We start from the raw sequence: 21,055 nt of genomic DNA, 5'->3' as shown, positions 1-21,055 counted from the left end.
GTCTCAGAAGTCAATGAATATTCATAATGCATGGGAGGCCCTTCCAAGAAAACATGCCCAAGGCTAAGAAGCATCATGCCTGAGAGCTTCTAATAGCTTTTTGGAGCTACCTACCTAGAGGCCCTTTGAACCCTGGTGACCCATTCGTGCTCAACATAACATATTTTCTCAATTCCTAACTTCCGCTGTGGTTTGCTGGTATTTTCTTTTTTAGTCTAAAACTAGTTAGCAAACAAAACAAGTTGTCATTTCCTCATTTTCAATTCTTGCTCCTCGTGGGGGCCAGAAATCTCTTTCAAGCTCCAGATTGTAAAGGGTTCCTGGGTGAGCAGTGGGTCCCTGTCCCCATCTCCAGGGGCTTTTGGATGGGACGTTGCTCTGGAAGGAGCCATGGACCTCTGGCTTTGGTCACTTTGCTTCCTGCCAGGTAAGTGCCCTGGGAAAACACCTTGGACGTTTTATGAGGTTGAATTGTCCACAGGTAGGGGAGTTGCTGGCCATCTCTAGCCCTGATGTTCCTGGATGGATTTGTTTGCAGATAAGTACTCAGGGCAGGATAAGGATAGAGACCATGTGAAGTTCTGGACGTCCTCCCCACTCTCTGTGAGTGCCCTGCTCTCCACTCCAGACTCATCTCCTGTGAGGCTCCGGTGTTGACCCACTAGTGTTGAAGGCATTACCTCTCCTAGGCATATTAGTTTGATAATATGGGATCATAAAGCAAGTGCCTCCAAATTTCTTTCTTCTTACCTCCACATTCTCTTTCTTTGGATCTCTTTCACTGCTGATTTTCAACTTTCAGCTTTAAACGAGGACTCCTTCATCAGTTCAGTAACCCTAATCCAATCCTCAAGTTTAATATCTTCAGCCCTGTCTTCTGAATCCCAATAGCTGCCTTCTGGGAACCCTCACTTTAGTCTCCCACCAAGAGCTGAAATGCAACATACCTAGCACCATAATTCAAGTTCCTTTTTGGCCCCCATCCAAACAAGCTATTCTATCCATCTTAACTATCTCTGATATCAGGTGCAAATGCCAGAATGATTTTTTTTACCACCTCTTACCACTTATTCCCACCCCGACTTTGACCCAATTAATGGCCAGTTCATGTAATTTCTGGATTAGCATGACCGGGATAAGCAGCCTCTACTAGAGAGGTAACAGAGGGAATGGAAAGGAACAGAACTCAAAGTCATCTCATAACTATCCCACTTCCTCCAAACTGACCCACTGGTGAATCCAGATTACTCTCTCTAATGCTTGACTCTAATCATAGGATCGCCCTTCCTAGAAATCTTCAATGGCTCCCACTGCCTACAAACTCCTACCTTGTGCTCCCCTTTTACCCTCTGAGCTTACCACACTCCCCTGCGCTTCCCTAACCTCCAGCCAAAGAGGACTCCTCCTTAAACATGTGCTGGACATTCCTGTCACCATGTTCTTAGTCATGCCATTCCTTCTGCTGATAACATCCTTCCTCTCATCTCCACCTTTTATGAGGCCTTCAGAATTCACTTCAACCTCCACCTCCTTGTACGCTTTCCAGAGCCCTGTGTTCTGAATCCCAAGAGCTGACCTCATTCTGCCTTATATTGTGACTTGGCATGTATTCACTTTATTTTGTTGATTAATTGGTGAGCTCCTTGAAGGTCAAAATGATTTTTTTATTCATATTTGCTTTATTTCTAATGGCTTGAATATGGAAGAAAGTCAAATATTTGTTGAGTCAAAGATTGAAACACCCTAAAAGTCCAAGGAAATGCAATTTTAATGAAATGTCAGACTCTGTGAGAGGACTTATGTCAACACAGTGGATGGTTAACTAAACTTAGGCTTGAGAAGAAAGAGTGGTTCAGTGGGGGTAGAAGATCTCTAGGAGTTAAGGGTACTTGAACTGCAGCACTGTAGTCTGTCCTGAGCAATACCACCGTTCTAGCTGGGCCAGAGGGGTCCCTGCTCTGGATCCAGTCCATCTCCCTTTGTGCCCATCCTCAGAGAGTGAGGAGTTCACAGGCCCAAGGGGATTGTCCTCCTCAAGCCCACACTCATATCCCCTCTTCTAGACCTCGAGCTCCTTGTCCAGATGACTCTGGGCCCACTTTCAATGACTGTATAAGACTCCATACTGGGTCTTCTATCCTAGAATTCTATCTTATTCTATAAAAGGCTGTTTGGAATGAGATGGGTGGAGCTAATACATGAAACCTGGATTATCTGCTATATATGTACTAGGACCCTTGTGGTGTTGGCAGGAGTTGGGATGAGAAAAGAAGGGGATATAGGACAGATGCTAGGAGTAGGAAACTTGGAGACATTCTTCCCACATAGAAATGTTTTATTTATTTTTATTTTTATTAAAATGTTTTTTAATGTTTATTTATTTTTGAGAGACAGAAAGACAGAGCATGAGGGGGAGCCGGGCAGAGAGAGAGGAAGACACAGAATCCAAAGCAGGCTCCAGGTTCTGAGCTGTCAGCAGAGAGCCTGACACAGGGATGAGACTCATGAACCATGAGATCATGACCTGGGCTAAAGTCGGACGCTTAACCTACTAAGCCACCCAGGTGCCCCCAACACAGAAATATTTCTGAGTGGACATCTAAGGTGTGTGAATTTGTCAAGATGGGTCATAGGACATACTTTACTCATCGGTTTATTATCTTGATTTATGATTTTAAAACATTTAGACGTATGATGTCGGGGTCTTTATTTGTATTTCTGCCCCAGGTTGTACAAATATTGGAATAGTCCTTGTTCCAAGAGCCCAGTGCATGGGGCACAAACCATAGACCACATGGCCCTAGGGGAAGTTCCACAATAAAGCAAAAATGTACATGATGTAGGCTTTTTCACCTTGACCCATAAAAGTAATAATACATATACATGATGTTGTGACCCAGTACATACACACACACACACACACACACACACACACACCCCTAAAATTTATTCTTGATTATTTAATATAATATGGGAATGAGTTTTGGGTTTCAGCAGTTGGGTGGATGCCGGTACTGTCTTCTGAAACAGGAAGAGCTTAGACAGAACAGGTTTTGGAAGAGAAATCAAGAATTCTTTTTTTGTTCGTCTATTTGTTTTGCCATGGTAAGTTTGAAATACATCTTAGATATTCAAGTAGAGTCCAAGTGGCGATATCAGAAAGGTGATTCTAGAGTTTAGAGGTAAAAAAGACAAGACTAGAGATGAATGTTCTGGAAAAAACTACATACAGTTGGCATTACAAGCCATGGGAGTAAATGAACTAAAGTGGGGAGAGGAAGGGAAGACTGAGAAGAGACCAGGCATAAGTACCAGGCCTTAGGGCAACCCAATACTGAGAGGTGGGTAGAGAAGGAGAGGAAAGTAAGGAGATTGAAAAGGAGCAGTCATTGTGAGTGTGGTGTTAGGGAAGCCACGAAAAGTAAGCATTTCAAGGTGGGAGGGCTCAATTCCCTTACATGCTGCCAAGAGGGCACGTAAATGAAGACAAAGACATCGAATGTGGAAGCTAGGAAATTTTTGCTGACCTTGACTAGCAGTTCTAGTGGAATGTTGGAGACACAATTCTGACAGGCATAGGTGGGAGAAAAAGTGGGAGGTATGAAAGTGGATTCTGTGACCTTGATGACTCATTTGAGAAAGAGAACAGAAGAGGGGTGGCATCTGAAGGGGAGGCAAAAGGTAGATGGAGGGTTTTTTCAATATGGCCAATATCAGAGCAAGTGTGTAAGCCATGGCAATGATAGCAGAGAAGAAACCAAATGACACGGCGAGGAGAGAGGGATCAGTGTGGAAGAGAAGTTCTAAAGAAGGTGAGCAGGTTGGACTCAGGACACAGGAAGAAGAACTGGCTTTGGGGAGGAGGGGGGACACTCTATTCATTGCGACAGGACAAAAAGCAGACAGGCTGCCTGGACACACATGTTGGTGTATGTGGGAGTAGGAAGTTGAGTAGAACGTTTCTCATCTTTTAAAAAAGTTCACACTCCATCTGGTAAACATAAAAGTCTCAGGGGCGCCTGGATGGCTCAGTCAGTTAAACGTCTGTCCCTTGGTTTGGGCTCAGGTCATGATCTCATGGTTCACGAGTTCGAGCCCTGCATTGGCCTCTGTGCTGACAGTGTGGATCCTGCTTGGGATTCTCTCCCTGCCCCTCCCTCATGCTCTCTCCCTCAAAAATAAATAAACACTAAAAAAAAGTTGCAGGCCAGCTTCCTTCTTCCAGAAAGAATTCTGCTGTGACTTGAGTTGCGAGGGTTCTCATCAGCCGGAAAACCACTGCTCAACAGAATCCGAAGTCCATCTTCAAGGCACCACCCCAGCCAAGGCCTTTGGAGCATTTACCATAATTTTCATCATGGAAATGATGTGTTTTTCTCCCATGTTCCAAACATATATATTTATATCTAACTATATATCGAGAGTGACCTTTTAAATCACCTATACCCCTGTCCTCTACCATCGCCACTGAAAATCAAGTCACCAAGTTAGAGATCAATGTCACTTACTAAGTAGCCTCTTTAAAACACCAATATTAAAGGGGTTGGGTCCCTTAGACACCTACTTCCACCCCTCCTTTTATTCCCCAGAATCATATGGAAATATAGTTATGTAGTTCAGAATTGCAAAAATTCAAGGACACCTGGGAAGCTTATTTTAAAATGCAGATTCATAGGCCCCACCCTAGACAGATGTAATCACCATGCCAAAGGGTAAGATCAGGTCACCAGCATCCTACTAAGTTCCTCCAACATGCCTCATATGCACACTGGGCATAAATTCGAAACCAGGAAATTACATCTATCTTTTCTCTCTTTGGGAAATCTGCTTTTCTAAACCCTTGTTGCGGGTTAGAAGCTACTGTGAACTCCAAGGAGAGCTGGGGTCTTGTCCTTTCATCTCACCAACTAGTGCTTCCTTGGGACCAGAGCTCAGTGTACCCAGCAGCTTTTCTTGTGCTTCGTCTGTCCAGGGTTTACACAATAAGGATGCCTTGCTTTGTCTCTTCTGGCTGCTTTAATAAAACATCATAGACAGCGTGGCGTAAACAATAGAGCTCATTTCTCACAGTTCTGGAAACTAGAAGCTCAAGATCAAGGTGCTGACAAATACTGTCCTTGGTAAGGGTCCTCTTCCTGGCTTACAGACAGCCACCATCTCCCTGGGTCCTTACATGGCTTCTTCTTGTGTACATGGAGAGAAGAGGGACACTAATCCCATTATGAGGGCTCTACTAACCTCATCTAACCCTAATTACTTCCCAAAGGACTCATCTCCTACTACCATCACATTGAAGGTTAGGGCTTCAACACGTGAATACTAGGGGAACACAAACATGCAGCCCACTGCAGGGGATCTGGGTAAGCCAAGGGTTTACCAGAAGCTCATTCCTGAGCAGAGTGAGGTCACTCGAGGTGTCTGCATAGGTGATGACCTCTCTTTGCTCTGTCTTGCTCCTGCCCATATTGTAGCATCTTGCTCTTGGGAAAGCAGCATTCATGCCCCTTTCTGGCTGGGTTGGTCCAAAAATACATGCTCACTCTCAGATGCTGGGCTTTACACACAGGTGTGGGCTGTCTGGACACACAGGGTAATTCCCCCACCCCCTTGATTGGGTCTTTGTCTTTTGAATGGGTCACCCTTCCATTGCCACGTTCCAGTCATGAAGCTGCCTCACACACCTAGGTTTCCAGCAGATTTGAAACAGCATTGGATTATTTGTGTGAAAGTTTCCATGTTAGATGTTACATGTTCTGGCTGGACCCTCCTCTTATCCCTACCATGTTAACACCAGTTACACTCTTAGACTTGAACATACTCCTGGAAACGTTCCCCCTTCCAGCCCCTATCCCCCATTCTCATACTCCCATGGTTGTTTCTACCTCTTCACTGGTGTCCACACTCTCTGCTCCCCCCGGAATGTCCTCTTCAGCTCTCTCTGCTTGTCCAGAAACCTCAAGCCCTGCTTCTTTCTTTGACTTTCCTTATCTTACTAAACTCCTTGGAGCTATTCTTAATGTGTGGTCAGGGGATGAATTTCAAGAAGTCTGTCAACTTCTCTCCATGAACATGCCATGTTCTCTCTCATATCCCAGCCTCTTTGAGCACTGTGCTCATTGCCTGGAAGAGTCTTTTCTTCCTCTACTCAAGTTCCCTGGCCCCACTCCCACACACATACTTCACCCTCTGCCCCTCTTTCCAGAAATATGCAGACACTTATTGGGACCCATTTAGTTGATAATTAATCATATTTGGACTACCCTCTTTTTCCATCTGACTCAACTGTGTTAGATCTGCCTTCTCTCAGCCAAAGCATAAACGTATTGTATTGTATTGTATTGTATTGTATTGTATTGTATTGTATTCTGTTCTATTCTATTCCTCCCTGCTCCCACCCTCCCCAACACACATACAATGTGTATACACCTGTGCACACGTGCGCACACACACACACACACACTCTTGCATTCCATCTGCGTTCCCTCATTCAGTGAAGACCATCATTCTCTCAGTTGCCCTCCACACTCAGTCTTTCAGGTCACAACTTAGACTTCACTTCTTCCAGAAACCCTTCCTCAAACTACACCATCCCTTGGCAGCAGCCTGGATCCAGTTTCTCTGCTCACTGCTTCCAAGCCTCCCTGTGTATCTCGGTTGTGGGGTGTATCGCATGACTCTGTAGTGAGTGTCCATTTGTACCACCCACTAAATGATTCATTCTGTGCAGGGAGGGATGCCAGCCATCTTCCTGCCACATAAAAGGCATTCAACAAATGCTTTAAAAAAAATGATTTAACAAACAAAACCGAGGGTGAGCAGTCGTTTTGGCTGAATGGATCTGAGCAAAACAAAACTAGACAGGAAAGCTGTTGCAGCAAAATCGCACTGTGCCTCCCAACACCGCCCTGAAATCAGTTGCGTGCTATGTGCTGATTGGGGTTGCTATGGCATATCATCTCTCCTCGGCGTGGGACAGAAGTTTTGAGTAGTTTTGACTTCTTAGAGGTTTGGTAACTGAGATCTTAGGGGTTTGGGTTCGAATGAGGGTGAGGGTTATGTTAAGGTTTGGGCTGAGAGAGGTCCAGCTGGGAGTCAGGCTTGGGCAAAGGGCTAGGGAAGAACATGGAGCCAGACTGAGGAGGTACATAGGGTTAGGGATAGGAGGAGGTTGAGGATGAGGCTAGGGCTAGAGATCAGGAGAAGGTCGAGGCTAAGGTGATCTGAGGCTTGGGCTGATGATGGGGATAAGGCTGAAGCTAGAGAGATGAGTGTGAGACTGGGCCAGGGCCTGGGTTGGAAATAGGGCTGGAGTTGGGGATGTGGTTGGAAATGGGGCTTCCTGTACATTAACTCCCTCTCCCTGCAGTGGCTGGGGCTCTGAGGAACCTCCCAGAAGTAAAGCTGGAGGGAATTCTGGGTAGCTCCATTACCATTGAGTGCCCGCTTCCTCAAAAGCATGTGAGGTTGTATCTGTGCCGGGAAGTGGCTGAATCTGGAGTATGTTCCACCGTCGTGTCCAGCAAGAATTTCGTCAAGGAAGAATACAAGCACCGAGTCACCCTGAAGCCATATCCAGATCAGAATGTGTTCCTAGTGGAGGTGACAGAGCTGACCAAGAGTGACAGCGGAGTCTATGCCTGTGGGACAGGCATGAACACAGACCGGGGCAAGACCCAGCAGGTCACCCTGAGTGTCCACAGTGGTAGGTGCCCCCCCATGGAGGCTCAGTGCACCTAGCAAATGTCACCACCCGGGAAGGCTGGGAGAACCACTGAACTACAGAAGTCCTACAGACTGTCATGCTATTACCATGCTAGCCAGTCCAAAGATAATTGGGATTTGCATAGTTGAAACCTCATACAGTGAATTAACTTCACAGTCCCCCAAATTTCCGACCCAAACCATTTGAAAGGAACAAATAAACGCTCTCCTTGCGTTGTATTCTATCCGCACTCCCCAAGGTCTGAGGGGAATGAGGGTTTAAGGTAGAGGAAAGGCTCTGAGATGGGAGGAAATTGGAAGTAAAAGGACATAACTGCCTTACATAGCTGTCCCATGAGACATAGCAGGGATAACTATCAAGGAAAGACAGTCATTTTTCAAGTCACATTTGTAGGTCAAACTTGGTATTTTATGATCTGATCCTTTCCATATGTCTCCCAAATCCCACCTTTCTCCATTCCTCTACTGACTTCTTAACTCCTATGCAACCACTAATTCAACAGCCACTCTAAAATCCCAGTGGCCACTGAGCAAGGGTGGAAGAGCATTTCTTTCAGGGAAGTCTCCAGCCCATTCTTTTTCTGCTCTTCCTGGTGGACTCTGGCCTCGTCCTCCCCCTGCCATCCACCCTGGCTGAGTCAGCTTCAACTCATACCAACATCCCTTCCTGGGGTCTCAGTCTCTTCCGAGAGCCCCCCCCCCCCCAGTGTATTTATTCCCTTTGCCTCGATAGAGTATGACCCGTTCTGGGAAGACGAGCTGATGCCTGAGCCTCCAAGATGGTTTCATAAATTTTTACATAGACCGATGCCCCCTTGGTTCCAGATGCCTGCACATGCCGATTCTCTTGAATTCATACCTAAAGGTCAGTTCACCAAAGCTGAGGTAGGAGAGGTGGGGGCGATGATGTGGGGGCATTGTGACAGTGGAGGGGGGAATATGTGTTCAGTTCATGGAATGGTTGGCAAAGCACAGCTGAGTCTCAGATGTGTATTTCCTTGTCGTGGGAGACGGTACTTCCCGGAGATTAGCATCCTATGTCCTTCAAGCCCATCCCAAAGCCCGGTCACTTGGCACGAATTGCAGAACTTACACATCACCACCAGGTGGCACCACAAGTAATGCTCCATTCACAAAACCCACCTCTTTTATGAATGACTTGGGGAACCAAGACTGGGCAGATCTTTTCCAGCCAGAGATGGTCATGCCTCCTGTTCCCCACAGGGCTGTCTTCATTTTCTGGCATACAGTGATTTTAACAACTCTCTTTTGCAATAAAAAGTCGGATGATTATACTAATGGTACTTTTACATTTCCATACCTTTTCCTTGTTTTAAATGCATCTTTAACATGCAATTATCTACATCATATCTTCACATCTATCTTGTGAGGTAGATGCATCAATTGAACATTGTGACACTACAGGACTTTTCTGCGTGCCAAGAGGGATCGTTTAACTGAGCATATCTTATACCCAAGGTTGTGGGATGGAAGAGACCAGGCAAGCACACAACTACAGCATAAAGCAGAGTGGGGATGGAACTGCAAACAGGCCTTTTCCCAGGATCAGAGGAGAGCAAGCTCTTCTGCCTGGAAAGTCAGGGAAGGCTTCCTGGAGGAAATGACATTTGAAGCAAATATACATAGAAGGTACTAGGTGGAGAGGCCATGCTAAGAAGGCATTTCAGGCCATGAGGACTGCAATAGAGGGAGTCTAGGTGAAAGGAGAGTGTGTTCAAGAAAGAGAGGGTGACCCCATCCTACTGGTGACTAGAATGTATATATGGAAGGTCACTCTTTTCCGCCATCTCCTGCAGCTACCCCACCAGCTCAAAGGACTGAGGCTCCTCCAGCAACCCACCCCTCCCCCACCACCCAAATCTCTCACCACCTTCGAGTTTCCAGAGCATCTTCAGTAGCAGTTACCAAGCCCCCAACCTTCCTGCCATCTACCACCACAACCTCAAAGACCTCAACTCCGGGGGTGCTTCGTAGGCTCCAGACGGCCAGCTACAACTACCACAGCAGGCTTCACAGGCAGAGGTAAGAGGTCTCCACCATCCAGGATGGGCTAGAGGTCAGGCAAAGTAGTCTAAAGTTAGGAGATCCATTGAAATCTTCCTGCAGTGTCCACCAACAGAGACCCTTCTTGTGTCTAGGCTACCTATGAGTGTAGCGCATTAACTTATTAGTCCAATAACAAGAACGCACTTGTCAATGCCCCAGCAGGACACCCTGTAGAAATGAGACCCAAATCTTTTAGTCATTCAGCGTTCATTCAAATCTATTTTGATGGGGAACTAAATAAGAATAAAATTAGCAATAAAACTGCTAACTACTAAATTCAGCTTCACTGTTTTACTTTTTCAGTGTGGCTTCTAGAATATTTAAAATTACATATGTGACCACATTGTATTTCTATAGGACAGCGCGGGTCTAAAGCCTGGGGAGCACCTAGGAAAGTGCGACAATGGACCACTAGGGGGCAGCATTAGAGCAGACGCCAAAGAAAACCTATAATAACTGGAATTATTTTGCCTAACCAAAGACAAACATGTTAGTGAGAAAAGGGACCTCGAGCATCATTTGGGCTTTACAGATGAGGCAACTGAAGTCATGAGAACGTTGTGGTTTCAAATAGAACCAGGACTCCTGATTCCTGGCTCAGTAAACTACACCAGCCTACCAGTGGAGAATTCAAGTCAATTCAACCAACATTCTCTTACTTTCTACCATGTGTTGGGCATTGAAAATGTAAGAAAGATGAAAACATGCAATATCCAGGTCTTATCTTACTAACTAATACAAGTCTGACTGTGAAAAGGGTTGTAACCAGTATAAACACAAGAATTGAGGACAGACAGAAAAAGTTGACTCTAGTTTGCCATGACTGGAGAAGAAAAGAGAACTTATGTGCTGACCCTTTAAGGAAAGTAAGGTTTCAATTTGTAGAGGAAACGGAGGAAAGATCTTATAAGCAAGAGGGAGCATTATGAGAACAGTGTTTCTTCCACTTACAAGAAATTTAACTCGTTTAGTATTTGCAATAATCTTGTGAGGAAACAGAGGTGCAAAAGCTTAGAAGGGAACTGACATTTACTAACTGCTGCTTAGACCAGGTGTTCTAACTTCTTTATATCTACAATTTTGTTTCAGCCTTAAACACTTCGGTGAAATAGGCTTTACTGTACCCATTTCCCAGGAAATGGGAGGCTCAGAGAGGTTGGGAGACTGGTTCAAGATCACACAGCCAGTGGAAAGCTGAACCTGAATTTGAATCCAAATTTCTTGACTCCATAGACAAGACTCTTTGGGGCAGATGGCGGGGCAGGGGGAGGGGGGTGTTAAAAAAAAAAGGGACAAACCTGTGAGACATCTCCCCAAAAGTTGGCTACTGAGGAGCACTGCCTTAAACCTCTCTCCCTCCCAGACTCCCAGACCTCTACTGTCTCTCTCCCTCTCCTTCCTTCCTCAGAGCCTTCCACCAAGGCCCGGTGTCTGGGATGGAAGACCAAGGATTTCACATCCTGGTGCCCACCGCCCTGAGCCTCATCCTGCTGGCGCTTGTTGGACTGTTGGTGAAAAGGGCCATTCAAAGGAGGAAAGGTGAGCGGCTCGGGGCTCGGTTAGGGCGAGGTGAGCTTCCCGAAGGGCCCTGAGCTTCAGATTCCGCTGGAACCCCACCCCCTACGCGCCCCCTTCCCCCCCCCCCCCCCCCCCAGCCTGGAAACGCAGGAGCTTTAGTTGAGCAGCCAGGGGCGTGAGGAATGTGGGATGAGGGGTCAATGTCTGGAAATGAGAACGAGGAGGGTGGCCTGGGCCCTTTGGTCTTCAGTGGGGGACAAGGCTGTGCCCAAGCACTCAGAGCATCTCCGCGTCAGACACGGCCAAGCACCGCGGAGAGAGACCGCCTTTAGTTTCCTGAGACCCGAGGGCCGGGAGGGGTGGCCACGGGCCTCTGACGCCTTTCTCCTCTTTCCCCGCGGCTCTGCCGGGCAGCCCTCTCCAGGCGGGTCCGCCGAGTGGCGGTGAGGATGCGCGCCCTGGAGGCGTCCCAGCGGCCCCCGCAGCAGCGGCGCCGCGCGTCGCAGCCGCCACGCTCCCAGAACATCTACAGCGCCTGCCCGCGGCGTGCTCGGGCGGCGGACGCTGCAGGTGAGCCGGCAGCTGGGCGAGCTGGGGACGGCGACCGCCGGGTGGGGCAGGTGCCGGGCAGAGCGGGAACCGCGGGCGCGGTGCAGCGGCGGAAACCGCCCAGATGCTGAGTTTGCGCCCAGAGCGCCGCGCCTCCGGGAAGGCCCCAAGCCCGGGGTTTCCGGCGGGCCTGGGGGCGGGGCGGGGGCGGGCGGGGGCGGGGCGGGGGCGGGCCGGACCCGCGGCCACGCCCTCACCTCTGTCTCCCCGGGTCTTTAGGTGAGCGGGAGGCTCCTCTCGCAGGCCCTGGAGCGTCAGCACCCCCGGCCGCGCCGCAGGTAAGCTCCGCCCCCCACCCCTGATTGGCAGCCGCTGCCCTGAGAGCGGCCCCAGACCCGGGTCTGGCCCAGGGAGGAGGAGGGGGGCGGTTCCTCGAGCTGCCTGTTAGCTGAAGGGCGTGGCTTTCCCAGCAGCTCCTGGGCCCCCAGTCTGGGAAGACTTTCGTCCTCTGGTGGTGTGAGTAGACTGACTGCCCAACAACGGTCGTGGACTTCATTACCTGGCTTATCTAGCCAAGCATGACCGTGGGGGTATAAATGGATGCTTAGTAGAGGCGACAGATGGCAACTCCTGCAGAGGAGGGTTTTGGTGTGGAAGTGCTCCGATTTCCAGGAGGTCTTAAGGGAGTGGGATCTACCCAGTTTTACCTTAATATGAGGGAGAGCTTTCTAGTAAACTTTCTAGGATGAGAGGACGTAGTTTGCTCATCACTGGAGGCAGGAAGCCTGGCCTCGAGGATGACTTGGCAGATGTCAAGATGTACATAGGGTTCAACCCTTGGGTGAGGAGGATTCCTGTGGAAATCTAGGAAGGGACGTAGGGAACTGCTGTTTTCTATTGATGGCCATTGGCAGATGGGTAAAAGGTGTTTAAACTGTCTATTCATCTTTGTTTATCTAAATTAAGAAGAGAAAATATTTTCTTCTCTGGAGTAGCCCGTAGTAGTCAAAAATACTACTGCCTCAGGAACCAGGAAAAAAATAAGTGTGGCAAGTGTTCCTGTTTTAATTAGGGTGTAGACTAAGCCAATGCAACAGACCCTTAACCCACAGGGCTCACAAGATGGAAGGCTATTTTCCTCCCAAGTTAAGGCAGGGGCCAGGAAGAGGTGGCCAGAGCCACCGGGTCATCCAGGGACTCCAACATCTTCTGTCTTGTTGCTCTGCCATCCTCTGGAGTCTTGGCTGGTCCGTAGTCAATGCTCAATCACCAGCATTATGTCTACATCCCAGCCCATAGGAGGCAGAACTAGAAAGGTGCTTCCCTAAGACCATGACCCTGAGGTTTCACACATCACTTCCAGTCATATCCCATTGGGCATAACTTAGTCATGTAGCCACACCTGTCTTCAAGGGAGACCGAGAAATAGAGTCCCTAATTGAGCAATTGTGTGCTTTGCTAAGAAGGGAGAGTGATACCCAGCAACAAGCAACTGTTCTGCCACAGTTACCTCTAGCTTCTTGCCCTTGCCCTTGCCCTTACCCACTCCTAGAGAAGGTTCACAGTAGTTTAGGTATGATCCAGCAGCACCCATCTTCCCTTACATTAGCCCTTTTCCTTGAACTTCCCTGTGGCCACACACACCCTCACCTGGGCCTGTATTTTGCTCAAATCGTATCCTTCCTCCCTGCTTGGGACTCTCAGTCCCACTCTTAGGGACAAAATCTTGACCGAACAAGTCCACAATGAGGTGTGTAGGGTTAATGGCTCAATATTTCAGCTTTCAGAAGGAGTATCTTAATTTTTCAAGCAGAGTAAATTAATCTCGAACGGTAAACTGTAACACGCCTCCTAATTTTTGAAGCACACTGCAGCTCATTGCCTCTCTGGTAAAGTACGCAAAGTTATAGTTCCTTCCCATTAGAACTTCCTGGGCGCCTCCTGTGTTCATGGGGCCGGACTCCTGGTTCTAGGACTTGTATTGCAATAGGTGACTCCCCCTACTGAAGCCTTCGTGGGTGGATGCTACAATAATGGCACAGTGCGGGGTCATGGCACAACCCTGTCCTCCCAAGAACTGACCCATCCTGAAGGCAGAGGATCCTGAAGTTTCTGTCCGGGGAAGAGGAGCAGCACTGTGCCCAGGTGGCACGCTTCCTTCTTCCTCTTCAGTACCCAGCCCTTTCCTGGAATGCACTGTTAGGCCACATCACGGCTCCTCCGAGTCCTTACGGAGCTGCAGGGGATGACTCACCCTACTCTTGAATAACTCCCTAAGAAGATGCATATTTATTCCACAAGTCACACCGTCTAATCCTAGAAGGGAAACTCCTCTGGCAGCTGAGTCTCCTTCAGCCCCAGGCTTAACCGTGTGATTTTAGCCTGAGCCCCATTTAAGGCGTTTCTTGCCCATATCAGAGCTAAGTGTTTTCCAGTTACCTGAGGTGAGACGCCACCCTGAAACTCCCCAAGGTTAAGCCACTTGGCGAAGCTCAGCCACTTCTGTGTCTTTGTCTTTGAGAAATCAGCAACCATGTACATACTCCGCCCCCCCCCCCCCCATTGCCCACTGTGGAAATCTGTCTGGAGAGATACCAAAATCACCCTACCCAGATTCAGTGATGCTTCTTTGGTTGTTCCCAGGTAATGGAAACTCTCTGGCTCCATGCCCCATCTCTGAAGACCAGCTGTGAATATGTGAGCCTCTACTACAAGCCTGTTGCCAAAGCAGAGGACACTGATTCAGATGACTATGTCAATATTCCCTGCCTGACTCACCTGTCCCACTGTCCCCCTGGGCCCAGACCTTGGTGCCAATGAGTCTTGTCTATCTGCTGGTTTCCAATACCTCCTCTGTTTTTGGAGCCCTTATTACCTCCCACACTAACCTTAAGTCTTGTTCCTGTCTCTCCTGAACATAGCTCTGTACCCCCTCCTGTTTCTTCTTGCACACCTCTACAGCCCTCTGTGGTTTTCAGGTGGGCTCTGGGCAGGCAGAGTATTTGTCCCCGTGCAACCTGCTTCCCTTCCGAGCCAATGGGATTTGCAGAGTGTCTTTGATCACAGGGTCTTTGCTGCCCTGGGTCTAGACACATGGTATCAGACTGGAGGATAGACATAAGTGTTGCTTCGGGGGACTTTCTCAGTCTTGGGCCTCATACCAGTCAAAGGCCCCCAGACCGCCTCATGAGGGCATGCCTCAGGCCTGTGAGCTAGGAAGGGGCCTGGTATGAAATGCCCCTGGCAACATCTTTGCCCTGATCGTAGGGCTGGCTCTTACTAGTGAGCTTCTATTCATCTTGAGTCCTATGATAAGGACATTTCATTTTGAGATGACAATAAAGGGTTATAAATTTTCAGAACCATGCTTGTTAGTGTTAGTGACCATCCATCTATCTATCCATCTATCTATCTATCTATCTATCTATCCATCCATCCATCCACCCACCCATCCATCCATCCATCTACCTACCTACCTACCTACCTATCTATCCTCTTTACTGTCTCCCTCCTTTGATGCCCATAAGTACCCTGATCAGTGTCTTTCCTCTTTTGAAAATAGGATAGTTTGTGTCATCATCTCCTTATCTTTCTTCCATGGCCTAGCACTGATATTTGTGCACTTTCTTTAGTGCCGGGCTAGTTTGGCCATCCCAAACCATTACATCTCTCTGCTTTCAGAAACGCACCTCATTTCTTTGCCAGGTAGCTTATAGCAAGGTGGGTCAGGAGAGTGGATTCTTAAGGGGCCAGGCGCTGTGTAATAGCACTTAATGTCGTGAAAGAAGACATATCTCCCCTCCTATATATACTTTCTCCTAAGTTTTTCTGGCAAGGGCGTAGGCAGACATTGTATCTTTGGATTAAAGTCCACTACAAAGTTCAGCTAGAGTCTGAGGCTAGAGAACACACAGTCTTGCTATTAAGAAGAGCTTTCCTGGATGCATAACACAGCCTCACTGGGCACTTGCCCACAGTTAGAAAGAAAAGGCTGCTAGAATTGAGTTCCCTGCTTTTTAATCAACAGGGAGTGTCATCAAAGATTGGGCAGTATATTCAGGTGTGATGACGCCATCAGCATCTAAGCAAGGTCAGCTTGATAATGGCACCCTCTCAAGCGGTGGATAAGAATGAGTAGGATATGGAAGGAGGGTCCCCAAAGAGAAGGGATGGGTGGGGGTGAAATTGGGAGAACTGAAATGTTTAGGGAGAGCCTACTTTGTGCCGGGCACTTAGCCTGCCTTATATCTTTCATCATTGACATTTCAAACTGGTGCTCCTCACCACTCCCCAGTACTGTGTTCCTGCACATTTCATGACAATATGATTTCCAGGGTGTCTGGGTGGCTTAGCGGTTAAACCTGCAATTTCAGCTCAGGTCATGATCTCAAAGTTTGTGTGCTTGAACCCTGCTGTATCAGCACAGAGCCCCTGCGAATCCTCTGTCTCCCTCTCTGCCCCTCTCTCTCCCCCATGTGCGCGCACACACACACACACACACACACACACACACTCTCTCTCTCTCTCTGTCTCTCTTTCTCAAAAATAAAGAAACATTTAAAAAAATATATGATTTCCATGCCCTGAAGTTCAACTTCATATCCCAGCTCCCCTCATTGCTCCTCAACAATTCAAAGACAGACAAAATATCCAGTTTATTAAGCATTTACTGAGCACTCATCTACTGCTCCACAGTGTCAAGGATCGTGGGGGATAAAAAAGAAGCATGGGACACAGTCCCTGCTGCCTACACAGAACTTACAGTCTGACAAATAAATATGGCATCAGTTAAAACACTGACTGGAATTAAATAGAGTTGTAATAAATATAGAAGTCTACTTTGTAGATTACTCATAGCATCCAAGGGAACCTTCCATGGCTATCTTTGGGGCCACTTAAAGAATGAAGTATTTGAAGATAAGCCCAGCCAAGAATGCAACCCGTCATCAAGGGTATGATGTGCCCAGAGAATATTATCACATGAAGGGACATGGAACATTTGAAATGACATGGAGAACAAGGCGCCTTCCTGGTCTCAGCATTCAGAGCTGGTAGAATTTTTCCATCCAGGTCAAGAGAATGTCCACTTCTCCAAAGGCTTTGGTCTGGGCCACTTCTATGTCCAACTAAAGAGAAAGGACATTTGAAGATCTACCATATTAGCCACAAGAATAAATTTCTTTCCCACACACCACTCCTGGAGCTGGCCTGACCCCAAGTCATGGGCTGTATCACCTTTGGGATAGCCTCTGCTGAGCTCACTTCCTGCCCCGTCATTTGTTCCTTGGCAGGGGTGGGGTGGGGGAGGCAGTGAGTACCAACGGACCAGTGTGTAGCAATGGGTAAGGAACGAGGGAGAAACACTGGAGTTCCTGATAATAAGAACTCTAGAACCCCAGTGCAGGGCGGATCTCGATACCCTCCTGAGTCTAACTGCAGATGAAGAAACTGAGGCCCTGGTGGCCCCTTTCCTCTGTATGTTATTCCTCTTCACCATTTATTTTTAGGCTGATATATCTGTTCCTCAAAAAAGTGATCAAAATCATATTTTGGGAGCAGGGGTCTGGGGATGAAATTTGGATTTTCTTTGTAGTCTTTATTTGGGAGACAGGAATAGATTTTCCCATGCCTTTTTTTTTTTTTTTTTTTTTTTTTTTTCCCTCACAAACTAGACCTTTTGAGCATTATGGAAAATACTGGAGATTGGAAGTCTGTGTTTGGTGTTTGGGGGGGTAGGAGGCCTCCTTCCGACTCCAATTGCCTAGCTCAGGTATTCATAAAACGCACAGGGAGAGTCCTTGATAATGAAATCATCTTGTAGGGTGACAGAAAAGCATGTTAACGCGACAAGTGGCACAAACATGGACCAGGTAGCTTGTGGAGCTTGGGCAAAGTATGTGATAACTAATGCAAATACGCCTGTGCTTGTGCTAAATTAGGTTGATTTCGGGCACGGCGGGTGGAGACACCTGCAGTGAATTCCGCATTAGGCCTCTGAGGCACCCTCGTGTGACGGTTCTGTCTAGTCTACTCGTGGATAGGCAGGCTCTCAGATTCTGGCGTCGATTACCTGTTTAAATGCTCTCTGGAACAGCAGAAACCGCCTGCGTGCACTGTCACTGACAGAAAACATCTCATTTTCCTGCTAGATAATAGAAAACAAATTGTGTCAAGTTCAAGTGTTGGATAGCAGCAGAGGCAAGCCCCTCCCACTCCTTCCCAGTGATGCCAGAGGGGTTCCCAAGGCAGGCCCTGAGTCCCACATTCTCAAGGTAGCCACTGCCGAACTCCCACCCGTGGTGGGGGCTGACTCCTCTCTTTTTCACAGCCACCTTGCCATGTAGGGGTGATCATCTACATTTTATAGGTAAGAAAAGTGAAACTCAGAGAGTTTGACTTCTTTGCAAAGAGTCATCCAGCTGGTTAGAAGCAGATCTGAACTGGAACCCAGAACTAGTAGTATCCGGAACCTGCACCCTTTTCCACCACAGCACTCAATCCCTGTTATGGAATAAACAGGACTAGGTGCGGGGAGGGAGGGGCGCCTGGGTGGCTCAATCAGATAAGTGTCTGCCTTTGGCTCAGGCTGTGATCTCACGGCTCTGTGAGTTTGAGCCCCGCGTCAGGCTCTGTGCTGACAGCTCAGAGCCTGGATCCTGCTTCGGATTCTGTGTCTTCTTCTCTGCTTCTCCCCTGCTCTCTTTCTCTCTCTCTCTCTCTCTCTTTCAAAAATAAATAAACATTTAAAAATTAAAAAAAAAAGATGAGGGGAGGGAGGGCATCTTTTCAAAATACACCATTTCCTCTGGGCACCGGGTCCCAGCTTTGTTCTACTCACACTGGGCTGTAGTTTTGACACGATGACAACGAAGTTGTTGGCCAGAGTGGAGAATGACTTCCGGACCCTGAAGTCAGCTGCCTTATCCTGGTAGTTTTTGAAAACGGTATTCAAGTAGAACTTCAGCAGGGCACGGATAAGGTAACAGCTCTCGGCGTTCTGGGGAGGGTCTCAGTCACTAAGAGCCCTCTGCACACACCCCGCCCCACCCCGGGCCCTGGATGCACGACCCACGTGCCACATGAGGCAAGGTAAGCACAGAGAGAAAGAGATCTTCTAGGAGATGTTAATAAACATTAGATCTGAAGGAGTCTTCAGGGGCATGCAGAGTGGTGCCTTTGATTTACAGCAGGAACCACAGACCCAGACCTAGGTCCCAGGACTGCTGACTCCCCATCTGGTTAATATTCTTTCCTCTACACCACATGGCCTCTCTAATGCTGTAGGGGGGAGTGATGGACCCTGAAAGACACGTGGTGGTTCAGTGTTGAGAGTCCAGGGAAAGGACTGGAAAGAGAAGTGAGAAAACAAAACTGACACCCTGTGACACAGGAATTGCACTCCAGCCCCGGTGAGCTCCAGAGTGGAGCTCAACACCTCGCAGGGATCAGGACTCAGTACATGTGCTCACTGACCCCCCAGTCGGGTGAGGGGAAGAAAGTGGGGGAGAAGGATGGGAACAAAGAGACCTAAGTGGACGCCCAGGCAGAAGAGAAGTTTCTGTCAGCCTCCCCTAGACCACCCCTCACCACTACCTATAGAAGACAAGTCATGAGACAGAGGCATCGTCTTTCCCCAGCGTCTGATTACCGAGACATTCTGCAGAACCTCCTTCCGTAGTAGCCGGACATTCGTGATGTTATCCTTAGCTTGCTTTGGGAATAGAAAGAAAAGATGTGTCCAGCGTCGGGGGCAGCACAGAAACCAACCTTGCGAATGCACGCTGACCCCCCAAATCTATCCAGTCTGAAATCTCAGAGGCCCGAAGGACCACGGGAGGACCGAAGAAGGGCTGTGCTGAGTTGGCCCTGGGGTGAGGGTACAAATTTCTAGCCACAAAAATCACTATGCTTAATCCCCAGGGGCGGATGGAATCCCAGGAGCTCTCACAGCCCAGGAACCTGTTGGATTCCTTTGGTCAGGAAGAAATAAGCCTCTTTGGTTTATGAATGACTTAGGGGCAGGGTTTTGCTTCCATATTCCATAGGGGTTGGCATGGGTGGGGGCTGCACCTTCGAGCTGCCTCTTGCCCTTGGAGCTTCCTCTGAAGCCCCGCCTCCCGCTCCAGATCTTGGATTATAGTCAAATCATCCTTGCGAGAAAGGAGTTTTAGAGCTCATCTTCCCGCCTCCTCAATGTGCAAACAAGGAACCTGATGGGGGAGGGGCACTGTGCCCAGTTTCAAGGTCAAGATCACACCTAGGTGTTCTGTCCCCAGTCCTCACTCTCCCCTCCCCCAGGCTGCCTCATCGAGCTCCCTTTTTCTACCTGGAATCCAAATCATTGTTTAAGGAGCACATTTGCCAGTGTGAGTACTGGGTCACTTTTGGGACTTGGTGAAATTCACAGTCACATTTCACAAGCCACCCCCTCCCGTCTCAGCATTTGCCATTCTTTCTACCTTTAGCCAAAGCCTTGGCAGGTGGGAACAGACTAGCCTGGCAGATAAAAACTTCAGTGGGTCTCAAAGAATTTCCCACGACTGCTGGTTGGTGAAGTCCCCTGTCCCCCTGGGCCGTAGATGACGCCCAGATGAATCCGGCTCCCTTCTCTATCCCCCTTGGGCTGTGTTTATTTTCCTAGACATTGACCACATCTTTCTGAGCCTCTGTTTCCTTATGTGCAAGAGCGAATGTGGGCTTGCGATGCATCTGACTTTGAGTTATCATATAGGAAAATAATAAGTGAGTTACAGAGGGCTCCATAGTCATAAGATATCATCCGGCGCTCACGGCAACCCCTGTGGCTGGGTCCAGAACAACGCTTCACTCACCACAATGTCCTTCATGGCCCAGAAGGCCTCCCACAGTTCCTGGAGGACGACTCCCTCCACCCGGCAGGGTCCGAATTGGAACTCTTGGCCCTGGATGCCTGGCCCCTGACTCCAAAGATGTAGGATCAGACTCAGGCAGAGGAGGGAAGTCCTCAGCCCTGGAAAGCCCATCTGCAGTGAAGGAGGGACCAGGTGTGGATCCTGCTGGAAGAAAGGGAGGCATCCCACTGAGGAAGGACTTCTGCCCAGCAGCGGCATTCCCAGAGTAATGCCCCTTGGCTCTACCTTGGCCAGCTTCGGGGACACACAGATGTGAAATCTGAGACCAGGGTAAGTTCCTAGTGTTAGAATATTCTAAACATGTGGCC

The 21,055-nt window shown here is 48.3% G+C and overlaps 2 protein-coding genes across 2 annotated transcripts; one reads left to right on the top strand and one right to left on the bottom strand.

Annotated features, from left to right (window-relative positions):
- The first annotated feature begins 266 nt into the window (after positions 1–266).
- FCMR (Fc mu receptor) lies at positions 267–16,656 on the top strand. The gene is made up of 8 exons (XM_025921055.2): positions 267–427; positions 7,367–7,702; positions 8,456–8,587; positions 9,540–9,765; positions 11,198–11,328; positions 11,722–11,877; positions 12,136–12,194; positions 14,500–16,656. The coding sequence occupies exons 1-8, from the start codon at positions 391–393 to the stop codon at positions 14,674–14,676; spliced, it is 1,254 nt and encodes a 417-aa protein (XP_025776840.1). The 5' UTR covers positions 267–390; the 3' UTR covers positions 14,677–16,656.
- Positions 16,657–16,751: 95 nt separating this feature from the next.
- IL24 (interleukin 24) lies at positions 16,752–20,858 on the bottom strand. Its single transcript, XM_086693457.1, has 4 exons — positions 20,688–20,858; positions 19,505–19,567; positions 17,927–18,001; positions 16,752–16,982 (listed from the first exon to the last, which is right to left on the bottom strand). The coding sequence occupies exons 1-4, from the start codon at positions 20,856–20,858 to the stop codon at positions 16,899–16,901; spliced, it is 393 nt and encodes a 130-aa protein (XP_086549583.1). The 3' UTR covers positions 16,752–16,898.
- Positions 20,859–21,055: the final 197 nt, after the last annotated feature.

This window comes from Puma concolor, chromosome E4, assembly GCF_028749965.1.
Source record: "Puma concolor isolate L17-30 chromosome E4, mPumCon1.1.hap2, whole genome shotgun sequence".
In the NCBI taxonomy this organism is placed as follows: domain Eukaryota; kingdom Metazoa; phylum Chordata; class Mammalia; order Carnivora; family Felidae; genus Puma; species Puma concolor.
This window is presented reverse-complemented; position numbering and strand designations above follow the sequence as displayed.